Source organism: Manis javanica, chromosome 6 (assembly GCF_040802235.1).
Source record: "Manis javanica isolate MJ-LG chromosome 6, MJ_LKY, whole genome shotgun sequence".
Taxonomy (NCBI): domain Eukaryota; kingdom Metazoa; phylum Chordata; class Mammalia; order Pholidota; family Manidae; genus Manis; species Manis javanica.
Genome location: NC_133161.1, coordinates 52,859,797 through 52,872,319, shown reverse-complemented (window position 1 = coordinate 52,872,319; position 12,523 = coordinate 52,859,797). Strand labels below are relative to the sequence as shown.

The 12,523-nt window shown below is 39.2% G+C and overlaps 1 protein-coding gene across 1 annotated transcript in view; it reads left to right on the top strand.

The window, feature by feature from the left end:
- DNAH11 (dynein axonemal heavy chain 11) overlaps nucleotides 1-12,523 on the top strand; it is a 337,006-nt gene that overhangs the window by 219,942 nt on the left and 104,541 nt on the right. The window contains exons 56-57 of the mRNA XM_073238711.1: nucleotides 6,091-6,324; nucleotides 10,201-10,347. Of these exons, the coding sequence (XP_073094812.1) occupies nucleotides 6,091-6,324; nucleotides 10,201-10,347 (381 nt within the window). The remainder of the gene's footprint in view (nucleotides 1-6,090; nucleotides 6,325-10,200; nucleotides 10,348-12,523) is intronic.

Below are 12,523 nucleotides of genomic sequence, written 5' to 3'. Positions count from 1 at the left end.
TTAAGTACAACAAATAATGGTCACAATTATTAGCACAAATCTCATAAGCTATTTTGAGGTTCAGTGCATTACTGGAACTTGGGGGCATTGTTTTGTCTTCTAATAATTACAAGAAAGGTTCAAAATATTGATTTACTAGAGGGAGAGAGTAAGTATGTGTCTCACAGTAGCAAAATTCTGTTTTACACAGTTCAGTTTATTAGGTGGTTTGGTAAGGAAGAGAAAGAAACTGTTTCTTAATGTTAATTTCTCAAATGGGAGGAAACCAGAGTGAGCAGCATGGTTTAAATTAGTGTTTGGCATGGTGCTTTTTTAAGTTCCTTGCCTCTGCTGCTCTGGTGCAGGCTGTTCCCTGTCAAATTCGGTGCCACTCTGAAAACCTTGCTACCAAAGGGGCTTTGATATGCCAGTGACCATTGACATCTGCTGGATGAGGCAGGACTTGCATCAGTTTAAGAACAGAGGGCTCCTGACAGGTGCTCAGCTCTATGTGGTGGTATCATGACGCCTCCTATAGGATGCTGATTGCCAAATAAGAATTTAAAAAGCACTTTACCATTTTTTACTGAGCTGAATTATGCCTGGAAACAAATTAGTCAGATGATTTCATTTCAGTGCAGTGTGCTAATTTAACTTTTCCACCTTCCTAATTTGTTGCTCAGGAGCAATAATTATAATTCAGAGTGCAACATGTCCATGTTCTTCTAAAGCAGTGTGGTGCCTTTTCTGTAGAGGTCAAAAATAGCTTTTACATTTTTTGAATGAGCACTAATTTGATCACTTTCTTTGGTTTGATTTCTACCATTAAGACTGAAAGGTATCAGCATAATTCAGGCACTTCTTAATTATTGACATCATTTGTTGAGTGTTAGATACTTATACAAGGTGACCCCTTTAGCCACAGAGAAAGGATTCATTAAAGACAAGCAGTTTTGTGTGTGTTGACATACAATTTTTGATCAGTACACACTCAGCATGCAAAGGTGAGGACTGGCTGCATCTAAGTAAATGTTTGTGCTACTTTTCTGTTACCTGGTATTGAACTAAATGACAGCTGATAGGATGACCAAAGTAGTTTGACACTTAAATATCACTGGGTATTTATCTGAAGATTGTCAATATTCAATCCTCCCAGGAGATTTGGAAATGGAAATGGGAGACCGTGGGGTAAGGAGGAGAAGGAAAGGCCCTCAAGGTATCCCTGGAAATGTGTAAGAAGCACACTGGGGAGATAATTGGGAAGAGCACCTACTCAGAAGTGCATAGGTCCTAATAGGAACATTCCAGAAAACGAGGAACAGGTGTTAAAAGACAAGCAGTGTTTTTGCTTTTTGAGCCAATATGAATAATGGACATACCTGCAAACAGGGCCTGATGAAAGGAGAATTACTGATGGAAATGAAGAAAAGGGCTCTCAGAGGAGGGAGATTTTCATTGGAAGGAATAGAATAAAAATCTGAGAGAGATGGAATAATAGCCCATCCTTTTCAGCCATGTTGACCAAATGGCAAGTTAAAATTGTCTTTCTGGTGTGGCACAACTTAAAAATAATTACCCAAGCTTAGTATCATGAGCTTTTTCAATGAAATGACTTTATTCCACATGCCATGTCCTCTTCCATCCAGAACTTGTTGCAGGGCTTGGTAACATATGAATGGCATATTTTACTACCATTCTCCAAACTGACCATGAAAAATGTCCACTCAAAGAGGAAAGTTGTTTTACTGCTGTATTTAAGACTGATTCATTTAGTGGTCTCTAGATATGTTAGATCACGCATGAAGAGTAGTCAACAACCTTTTGTTAGTGATAGGTACGTTGTAGCATTTCTATTAATGACTTTTAGCACCACTTTTTCTTTGAAATATAAATGAGGATTATGCCATATGAATTTTAGAAGTAGAAAGACAACCTTCTGCAATATAAATTCTACAAGTTTTGGGAAAGTATCCTTTTTCTGCAGAACACTGGGGTCACTTTAAAAGATCAAGAACAAAACAAATGCAACCAAATTTATCTTGAATCTGCCTAAATCTTACCCTGGCTTATGCCTGTATTCAATTAGATGAGAAAAGACCTAGGAGGTTGTTAAAATCCCTCCCCTGATCCAGCCTTCTCTCTCCTTTGTACATGCACACTGGTATACTGGACATCATACACTCCTTGGTCTGTGCATGTTAATTAAATTTAAAGTAGAATTGCAAAAAGCAGCAGACTGTTGTTTTCTAGGGGTTTTGCAGTTTTGCAATTATGCAAACTTCAGGAATCCTCTCTACCTCAAAACTAGGGTCCAGTTTTTAATAGCTGAGGTACCTGGATGAGCAGTTAAGCTGAAGACTTTAAGAAGTCAAACAGAAACAGTTTTACTCCCAAGCTGTAGTTTCATGGCTTTTCTCCAGGGCTGGCCGCTCCAGAACCAGCTTTGCCATGTCCTGCCTTTTCTGCCCACGCGCAGAGGGGTTGCTGAGTTCCATTTTACCTCCCCATGCCCTCAGTCTTCAACTGCTTCTTCGTTTTAATGTTCTGTCAGAGAACCATTTAAGCTACCACTTTATGTGTCTGGAAACTCATCTGGGAGATTGCTGGCTGATGCCAGACTTGATCTTGGTTTTGATCCAGACTTGATCTCCAAAGTTAAAGACAAAATTAAAAAACACAACTAACAACAAAATGCATTCACTAATGAAGTAACAAAAATCCCAATATGCTATTCAGAAAACTGTGGCTCTGCATTTAACACTTGGAGCTGCTCAGTCTGGTGGTGGTCCTCTTACTGAGAGACTACTGTTGGTGTACTCCCATCATCAGCAGTAGCTGGAGTAACACCTGACAAGCATTTGCATTGCTTACTGCCTCTAATCACCAACCTTCTAAGGAGGGATCACTGGTCTCCCTGTTGCACAGGGGAGGGGATGGAGGCAATATGCTCAAGATCATTCAGCAGGTAAGAGGCTGGTCAGCACTTTGACACCAGAGCCCATAGCCTTAAATCCTGCCCTTAACTATTGCACAAATGTTTAACTATTCTGAAAGAGGAAGAAAAGGAAAAAAAAAGAAAAGAAACAGTAAAAAGGAGTGACAGAGTCTAACCTTTGATTTTGTGGGCAGGATGAAATACAGGGCATGCAATAAATTGCCCAACTTTACAGAATGGGATGTCTAACCAGTGGCCTAGGATTTGAGCTGTGTGTCCTTGGCTGCCTCCAGAATCTTTTTCTCAGGATAAATCACTATGAGCGCCTTCGGAGAGGCACTCAAATGCAATACTACTCATTTTATGCATTATTCAGTTTTCTTTATTTAATAAGCCAACCTTACAACCACAGTAATTAATTTGTATATTCTCTGCTTTTACTGGAAAGCAGAGAAAAGCACAAATAATAGGTTTTATAATTCAGCAGTTAGAAATTGAAAATTAACAAAGAAGTGAAATGTGCAGTTTTTTGTATGTCAATTGTACACCAATAAAGTATAAAAATTAACACTGAAATAATTTCTTATAAAAACTTTCAAGATAGACTGTAGATCTGTGACATGTTACAAAGTTATCCCAAGTTAAACTTTAAAAAGTCTTCCTTTCACCACCACCCTCCTTCTCTTTTGCCTCTCCTTGTTCCCTCCTCCATTGAATACAACACTCTTGAAAGTCTGAACTGAAGAGTGCAGACCAGGGTAGTCTTTGCTGGTCTTGAGAAGATGTAAAATCCTATATAACACACATGATATTTATTCAGTGCTGGCCTCCGGTTGTTGTTTTTCATTCAAATTTTCCTGTCATTTTCAACAACCAGAACATGCTGGGCATCTGCTTTGTAAAGTCAGGTGGCTGTGATATTTGGTGTGGCTGATACGGCCACCACCTGACAACTATCACACCAAGTAGCAGAGATTGGTTTACGTTTTTGCATTTACAGTGAGCCAAACGAGAGAAGAGAATTTCAACACTTGTTCTTAGTGTGAGGAAAAAGCAGTCTTATTTTTGCATTTGATTATGTGTTATCCAAAGCATCTTAGTGGGGAAACCTTGGATTTTATAATCATTTGATTCTCTCACTTTGCTTATTTTTATTTTTGCCTTCACCACGATTGGCTGTTGAGTGACTTTGGAATGGGATCAACTGGTTTTCAGCTGTAGCAGGAACGATGTTCTTCACTCGTGTCTCTGCAAGTGAAAAACACAGCAGTTCACGGCCAGCACTGCAGCAGCCCCAGCGGCCATCTCGTCCCTGCTCACACCCCCCGCAAAAGAACACTGGAGATAAATGAATGGCAGAATAAATAATTTATGCTAATGAAATTACTGCAATTAGTAGTTCTACAATGACCCTTTTAAAAGCCACAGCTGTTAATGTCAGGAAGTGCTGTCACTACTGACCTTATCATAAGAGAAAGTGACAAATTGAGAATGCAGGGAAGACCAGTCATCAAAGAGGTCTGTTCTGGAACGATTAGAGTTTTCTGAAAAACAGTGTGAATTACAACCAGCTGCTCCCTGGCTCTGCAAGTCTCCCATGCTGTGCCATTTTGTTAAGCCCGATAACAATAGTTATTTTGCCCCATTGAGACAAGTTGTCTCGCGCCACTTCCAGCTCTACCGGAAACCACTTCTTCCATCATGGATTTACAAATGAAACTGTTGTTAAAGAGAGCTTTTCAGGGCAGCCGGGGAGCCTCCTCATAAGGATCATGGTTGGGCAGAGGCCAGGTTTTTTGTTTCTTTCTCCCCCGCCTCACCCCATAAGGAGGTTGCTGGGGAAGTATTTATCCCTATTGTAGAAAGATATGTGCTCACTTTTAGTTCACATTAAAACAAGACAGGACAAGAGTGAATTTCTACCCATGGTTATACTGCAGTCAGGCTTTTTAAAAAATAAAATCCCCAAGAGGATATTATTTATATGGAGTTATAGGATTTGTACATTTACATTCTGGGTCCACTATTTGGTAATACACATTATGTCTCATATCTCATTGAAATGAAGAATAGGATTTGTCATTCTGTATTTAACTTTTGCTTGAAAAACATTATTTTAGTTACTAGTGAAATGGATTTTTAATATGTAAACAATCCAACATGTACAGATTTTAAACCTACTCAGGAATTTTTCATGATATTGGAGAGCCGAGTGTGTAGCCTTTGCTCAGGAGTGGTTGTTTTTTCACCAACAAGGATTGGCCTGTCTCTCCTCACACCCCTGTTTGTAATATTAATGGTGCCAGTCTGAAACGTTTAACTGCATCACCAGCCACTTGGCGCAATTTTCCCAAAGATGTCTGAGCGTTATTGACAGCCCTTTGGTAAATTATGTGTGACTTCCCTAAGAGTTGGTGTAGCTCATTTAATTCATATTAATTGATTTTTAGGCTTCCCTTGATTAATTGAACCTGGTTCATCTTGTACAGAATGCAATAAATAATCATTAAAACGAGGGAGATGTGACTCCACAAATTACAAAGTTAACTACTTCAGAAGTCATAGAGGACAAAATGGAAAGAAGGTTTAGTGGGGGTTCTCCAGTCAGTCTTCACAGGAGAGTTCCTCATTTGTTTTGTTTTGTTTTTCCCCAAATGAGAATAAAAGTGACCATATTTTTCTCCCAGAGGTTGTGACTTTTGTACCTTGCCATCCAGTTTGTTTTTACTTGGGTTCTTTAAAGTATTTCTCAGTTTCTCCTGCAGTGACTGCAGAGCTGTTGCTTTTCTATGGCTAAAATTTTGTTTCAGAGTAACACCAAGAATACTTCTCATGGTGCCATGTCTCAGTTTCTCCATTTTTTCCCTTTCACACACTTGATAGATAAAAATCAAGTTGCAAAAAGCAGCTTTTTGGTTTGGTATGTGGAGCATATAAAAATCCTTTGCCCTACTTGGCAAGAAGAGGTCACTAAAGCTGAATGCTTGCTTGTCATCCCTCGCATCCTGTGGCCTTGCTATTAAAGACTAAGTAAGGTTTCCTAATTCCTTTTGTAATTTCTTCTGGTTTTTAGAAAAAAAACCACTGTATAATATTTTGCTGATTTTTCTTCTTTTTAAATTGCATTTTTGTTTTACCTTGAAGAATTTTATATAAATTGCAATTTATGCTTTCAGCCGCAGGACAAAGATTCTGTTAGTCTTTTCATGGCACACGCTCACACCAGTGTAAATGAAATGAGTACCAGGTATTACCAGAATGAGAGAAGACACAACTATACCACCCCAAAGAGTTTTCTAGAACAAATATCATTGTTTAAGAACCTGTTGAAGAAGAAACAGCAAGAAGTTTCCCAGAAGAAAGAGCACTTGGTGAATGGCATCCAAAAGCTAAAAACCACAGCTTCTCAGGTACGACCAAAATGTGTTATTACTAAGTAAAAGTTTGCTCTTAAAAAAAAAAAATTACTGTTGAGGTGGAATTTCATCTTCACCTATATAAGATGCTTAGTGCTAAAATTAATAATGACATGAAAAACACTCTCTTCCTACCTTCCTAAGTCTATAAAGAGATTGGCCAGTTACTCTACCACAGCCGGTTTGGAGAGAGACCGTCCCTTATTGGCCTGACTTAGTGCAGGGCAGCTTGGAGATGCTGAAGGGGACAGGCCCAGCTGATTCCCCTCTCTTATCTCCAACTGCTTTGGTGCTCTGGGCTGATTGTCATGAATTTTGTCACACAGGATGGAACTGGGATCCCTTTTAGTCTCAGACACTCAACCCCCAGTGAGAGCATCATCAACCCCTGGCTGATGACCTGATAAGGATATGATTGGTTCCCTAAGGTTAGCAGTTTTTTCTGATCTCAGCCTCTGCACTACTACTTTTAGCCACCATCTCTCTTAGATGAAGGTGTCCAGTGTACCTTCATCCTCAGTCACATGGCCCTTAATACCTTAAGAACAGGAGCAAATCAGGAGAGAATTAGCTTTAGGATGTCAATCATGTATATGGGTCTGTACACATACCATCTTATCTCATTGTTAAAAACCAAACAAATTTAAGCAGTGTTGCTACTATAATTTTACATATGTGGCTTTAGGGTTTCAGGCCACAGAGCCAGTGAGGTTGAAGATTGAACCCAGATCTGTGTTACTCCAAAGCCCATGTATTGTCCATAGTTCCATGCTGCCTCTCTGTGACTGGTTAAAAAAAAATGAAGACTTTGGAGAATGGCCCAGCTTTTTTTCTGAGCCAGTCAGGCTCTAGAGGTAGAGGAAACATATTCTCACTGGGGGTGACCTCAAGACTGGAAGTTCCAGTGGGCTTCCCCAGAGTATTGTCATCAGATCATACTCTGATCTGTCATCAGATCAATATACTTTTCAAGACATTGGACCAGTTTCCCGCCCCCCACGCCCATCCCCACACCCCACCCCAACCCCTGCCAAGAGTGCTGGGTGGTCCACCTATGCCTAGGCAAGAAATAAGCCACAGCCTGGTTGTGGGAGCATGCACTGGCGCCTTCACTCTGATGGCCTCCCTGGCCATGTCCTCAAGGCATTCTGAAGGGCACAGAACCACTTGTCTTTCCCATGTGCGTTTCCTGTAGTGGGAATGGCTCTCTGGGAAGACACTGATCCGTGCTAAGCAATGAATAGATGGGCCACAATGGGAATGAGAAACGAGAGTGAGGAGGTCTCTGGGGCAGTTTCCATGACTGAGTGATGTAAAGAATAATTACTGGGGAGTCACCAAAGAGCATATACGATATTTGTGCAGCTCTTCCTTCCTTTTCAAGGAATGTCTTTCTTTACTCTTCCTTTTTTTATGTACTCACTTTTTATGTATCTCACTCTTTTTCCCTTTGCCTTCTTTTCTTTTCCTTTTTCTTCCCTCTACCTGTCTCTCCAATTCCTAGTAGACTTTCCCAAGAGTTCTGTTGCGCTATAGATGATGAGAAAGGAGATCGGTGTTCCAGAGCATTTGTGCACCTTTGACTGATGTTCCAAACTGAGCCTGTTGTCTTTGCTCAGGAAATGATCATATGGCCTAAACTGAGCTGTTAATACAGTGGGACTGCCCTTGGCAAAGAAAAAAATGGCTTCTGCCACACTTCAAGAGTTTTCTTCCCAATTAGCAGAGCTAAGGCCATGTAGAGTAACATCCTAAGAATGGCAGCATCAGCCACAGGAAAGAAGAAGGGGAGAGAGTGTGTGGTTTCCTAATAATCTTTGCAGTTATGGGTTGTTGAGTTAGAGAGTCAGAGAGAGAAAAAAAGAAAAGGACTGGTGATTCTTGGTGTCTACCGAGTTCTGGCTGCTTGGGGTCTCCTTAGTCCCCTTGGCTAGGAACAACAGGCAGAAAGTCTGAGAAGATACACAAAATCTTAATTGAAGGACTACTGGTGATTTCTCTTCATGAGGAATTTGTGTTCATAATGCTCTTCAAATCAAAAGAGTAGTTGGAATATTTAATAACTCTTTAAGAGCCTTTAAGTCAATTTATTGTGAAAAAGAAGCATAGTTTCCTACATAGACAATTGGAAAGCCTCATAGTGTAAGATCAGGTTGTGTGTTGAGCAAAATGCCTTCATATTGGAGCATGTGTCCTCTATGGATCTGTCTTAAGCAAATCCACAGAACTGGATATCCATGCCATTTGAAATATAAGTGTCTAAAGTTTACTGCTGCTCATTCATTGCCATACAGCTGCAAACCCCTTTTATAGCCATATATCCCCTTTCTAGATGTCAGCTCAGGTCATCATAGGTAGCTTTAGTGACCTTTCCACATAGATGAGGCATCCCACCCAGGGCTTGAGTCACTTTGGATATTTTAGATCTAATAAGCATCCTGAGAAAAATCAGGGCTTGAAATAATAGTTTCCTCCTATTCTCTTGGAGATTCTTTTGATTATGGCCTCACATAATCAGAGAAGCAAATGTCACTGGGCAGTTACCCTGAGTTCATAGGCTAGAAAACCAGTCTTCAATTACACTGTACAAGTACAGGCAGCCATCATCGTAGTGATCATGCCTTCCAGGTGGAATGTGAATAAACTGGACTAAGAGTCCTCAGATACAGTAGTGGGATGTTGTTCCACAAGCTCAACCATCCAAGTGCTGTTAACAGTTGACTCAAAATAAATGGTTATGGTTTTTCTTTGCTTCCATGACTTAAAAAAAAGTAATATTTATACTTCCAGAAAATGAATGGAATGAAGAGTTAACAATCATGATGTATAAAGTTGCCCTCATGTTTCTGAGAGCCAGCACATGATTTTCTCTGTAATGGCTTACTCCTGCTTTTCTTTACATGATCCTCTAACTAAGGAACCTAGTAGTACTTTCTGAACCTCATGAAATTCCAGCTAGAAAAAAAATGGGCAGAATCACTCTTTAGAGGAGATGAATTTGTTGATGCCGCAGAAAGACTGAGTTAATCAAGAACTGAGTGAAGGTGTTGAGCAGGGGATGAGAGGAGGAGGACCCATCTAGTTGTTCACGGGGCTTTTGACCAGCCCATGCCAAAGCCCACACACCCTGCCAGTGCTACATGCCTGCCAATGCCCATGTGCTGTGCCGATGCCCGTGTGCCTTCTGATGCTCATGTGCCCTGCTGAAGCCCACATGACCTGCTGAAGCCCACACACAATGCCAATGCCCAGTATGTCGTTTGCCCTTATTAAGTAGGTATTAAGTTGAATGTTGTAGAATGTGAAAAAATCAAAGGGCCAATTCTTATTTTATGGTAAGTAGTAAGACATTTATGGGCATTTTGATCGAAATAAGCAACTGATTAAGTAAACTGGTAACAGTCAAGGAATGCAGATATCTTCAACTTGTCTGAAGTCTCCAGCGAATTTCTGGATAATGCAAGCCATAGTTCCTCCAGCTTGTCACCAAGCAAGTCTTCCTGCAGCCTCTGCTGCCTTGAGCCTGAACTTCACAGGACCAGAAAAGCAAGGGGCACGAGTGACCTGTGCTTGGCTAGCACGTGCTGGGTGAAAGCTGCTGGTGGTGCTTCCCAGTCCATACAGAATGAGTTGAGAAGATAAACGTCTAGGTGGTGCAGACATGAATTAATGAGAGTTTCCACAAAACCATTGGAAAGCATTTTTTCTATTCATATGTGGGGGAAAAAATGGGAATAAAGTCAAATCAGGGTAGCAATAGATGCAGGATTCAGTGTATTAGGGATGCCTGAATTCATTTTTAAAAATAAGCTATACCTGATATTTGTTGTTGTTGATCCAAGTTACTTTAAAATAATGACTTCCCTTCAGGTGGGAGATCTAAAAGCCAGACTTGCCTTTCAAGAAGCTGAGTTACAACTGAGAAATCACGATGCCGAAGCTCTGATCACAAAGATCGGGCTTCAGACGGAGAAAGTGAGCCGGGAAAAGGCCATCGCCGATGCTGAGGAGCGAAAGGTCAGGCTAATTCCCCCATTTAGAGTGCGGAACTATATTTAGCACAAAATAAACCTTTGTAGGTGAACAATTTTGAACAACTTCCTCTCCAGGGAGCATAAAATCTAAAGAATTATTATAGTTACACATGTAACAGCATTTCACACCATGATTACCACTTGACCTTTCTTTACATTATGCATTTTCCCAACCTTTTAGCTCTTTTAATGATATGAAAGAACAATAAATACTGAGCTCATTCAAGCATATAATGGATGTGGATCTTGAACATCAGGCCTATTTGTAATACAGTAAAGGTCATGAAGTCACCTCTGAGGTTTCTAAAGGTTTTCAGTTTTTAGGCAAATTGAACAACTCAATTGTTAACAAAGCCCATTCCGTCACTTTGCAAGATGGTTTTCGAATTTTGCATTTTAATAATACAACTTGAGTTTATTATTAAATCCTAAGTTAAATTTGTTCCTTTAGATTTGATTGGGGTCCTGTCATTCTGTATTATGTTTTACTATTAGAAACAATTACTTTTAAGAATATATAGATTCTGCTTTCTTTTTACAGAGGTGTCCAGCAATTCTGAAATAAATAAAATTTGTCATTTTTACCAAAATTTCAGCTGTAAATGGAAGGTATTTCATTTTTGTGTATCTTATTTCTCAAAAGAAATACCACACTAAAGTGATTAATAAATATTTGTTTAAAAATTTAATGTGTATATGTGAGATAATCTTATTTTAGACAAAAGATTATAATCGGTATAGTTAATAAAAAATTGTGAGTTATGAACAGTCTCATAATCATTGAATCAGTAGCCATTATACCATCACCCTTGCATTTTTTGTAGCAGAAAATGAGTTCTTTCAGTGGTAGTTACCATTCATTCAGACAATTTTTTCTTTTTTTTCCAATGTGTATTGAGCATGTTTGCCTTTAGCTTGCACAACTGAAGAGTTGAAAAGTATATTGAAAATCAAAACTAGTTTTTTTTTTAATAGTTACTTTTAAAGTTGAAGATAAAGCACATTTGGTATGGTCAGTGGGCATATACATCCTAATTCTGGGAATAAATGTTTCCATTAAATTTCAGGTAAGTGGAGGATATCCTTAAAGGTATATAATTACATTAAGCAATTAGATGTCACACATTTTGTGATATTTTTCAAGAATCACAAATAGGTGATGTGTGACATCTATGCAGTCATAGATTGTGTATACATGATAGTTACATCATAACCCATCTCTACAGCTAACTTCTAGAGATCTTAAAGTAGAGCAAGTACTCTAAAGGTATTTTAGTATGAGAATTCCTAAGGCAGAATTATCCTCACAAAGGAGGAGAAGTGTTTTGGCAAATTAGAACTCATCTGACAGGTTGTTTCATGAAGTTCTTCAAACAAGAAATAGACACTATTTATATCTACTTCACACAAAGAAATAAAAATAATGCTTAAAATGTTTTCATTTTATCCATAAGGCTTAACTTAATTCTAAATAACAAATATTAACTGAGCACCTGGTTTTTGCCTGGCACTGTTCTAGGCTCTTGAGGATATTATGACATACAAGGTGCGATCACGTAGCTTATATTGAAACTGAAAAGGCTGACAGAAGACAAGAGAATGTTGGTAGACAAGATGTTTTAGTGATAATGGCTAAAATCACATAGATGTGATGGTGGAAGGAACTGTATTAATTTGGGTGGTCATGGAAGGAAGGTCTATTGGTGAGTCAAGGAATTAACACTGAATGTGTGTTATGGGCTCACATATGTCCTGTTCAACAATGTGGTACATTCTACGTGATTATTAAATGGTTGTATGTGGACTCTGTGATCCTATGCAATTGGGGTCAAAGCTTCATACATAAGTCATTAAAAGGTAATAAAAAAGTTCATTGCCACACATAGAATGTCTAAACAAATATTGGGGTTTAGAGACTGCCTTGCTGTGCATCTTGACAACCCATGTAGAGAAGCAGTTTGAAGTTGTTGCTTCAGATTCATGAAATAATCAAGGGCCATTCAAACCACTGTCGTTGCCAGCAATGACTTCAAGTAACACAAGTACTAAGCCTATAAAAATTAGTTCTTCCATCTTTGACTTGTCAGCTCCAAATTCTGAAGATCCTCTGATCCCATTCACATTGTTGTCTTTGTTGAGTAGAGTGTAATTCTTATGAA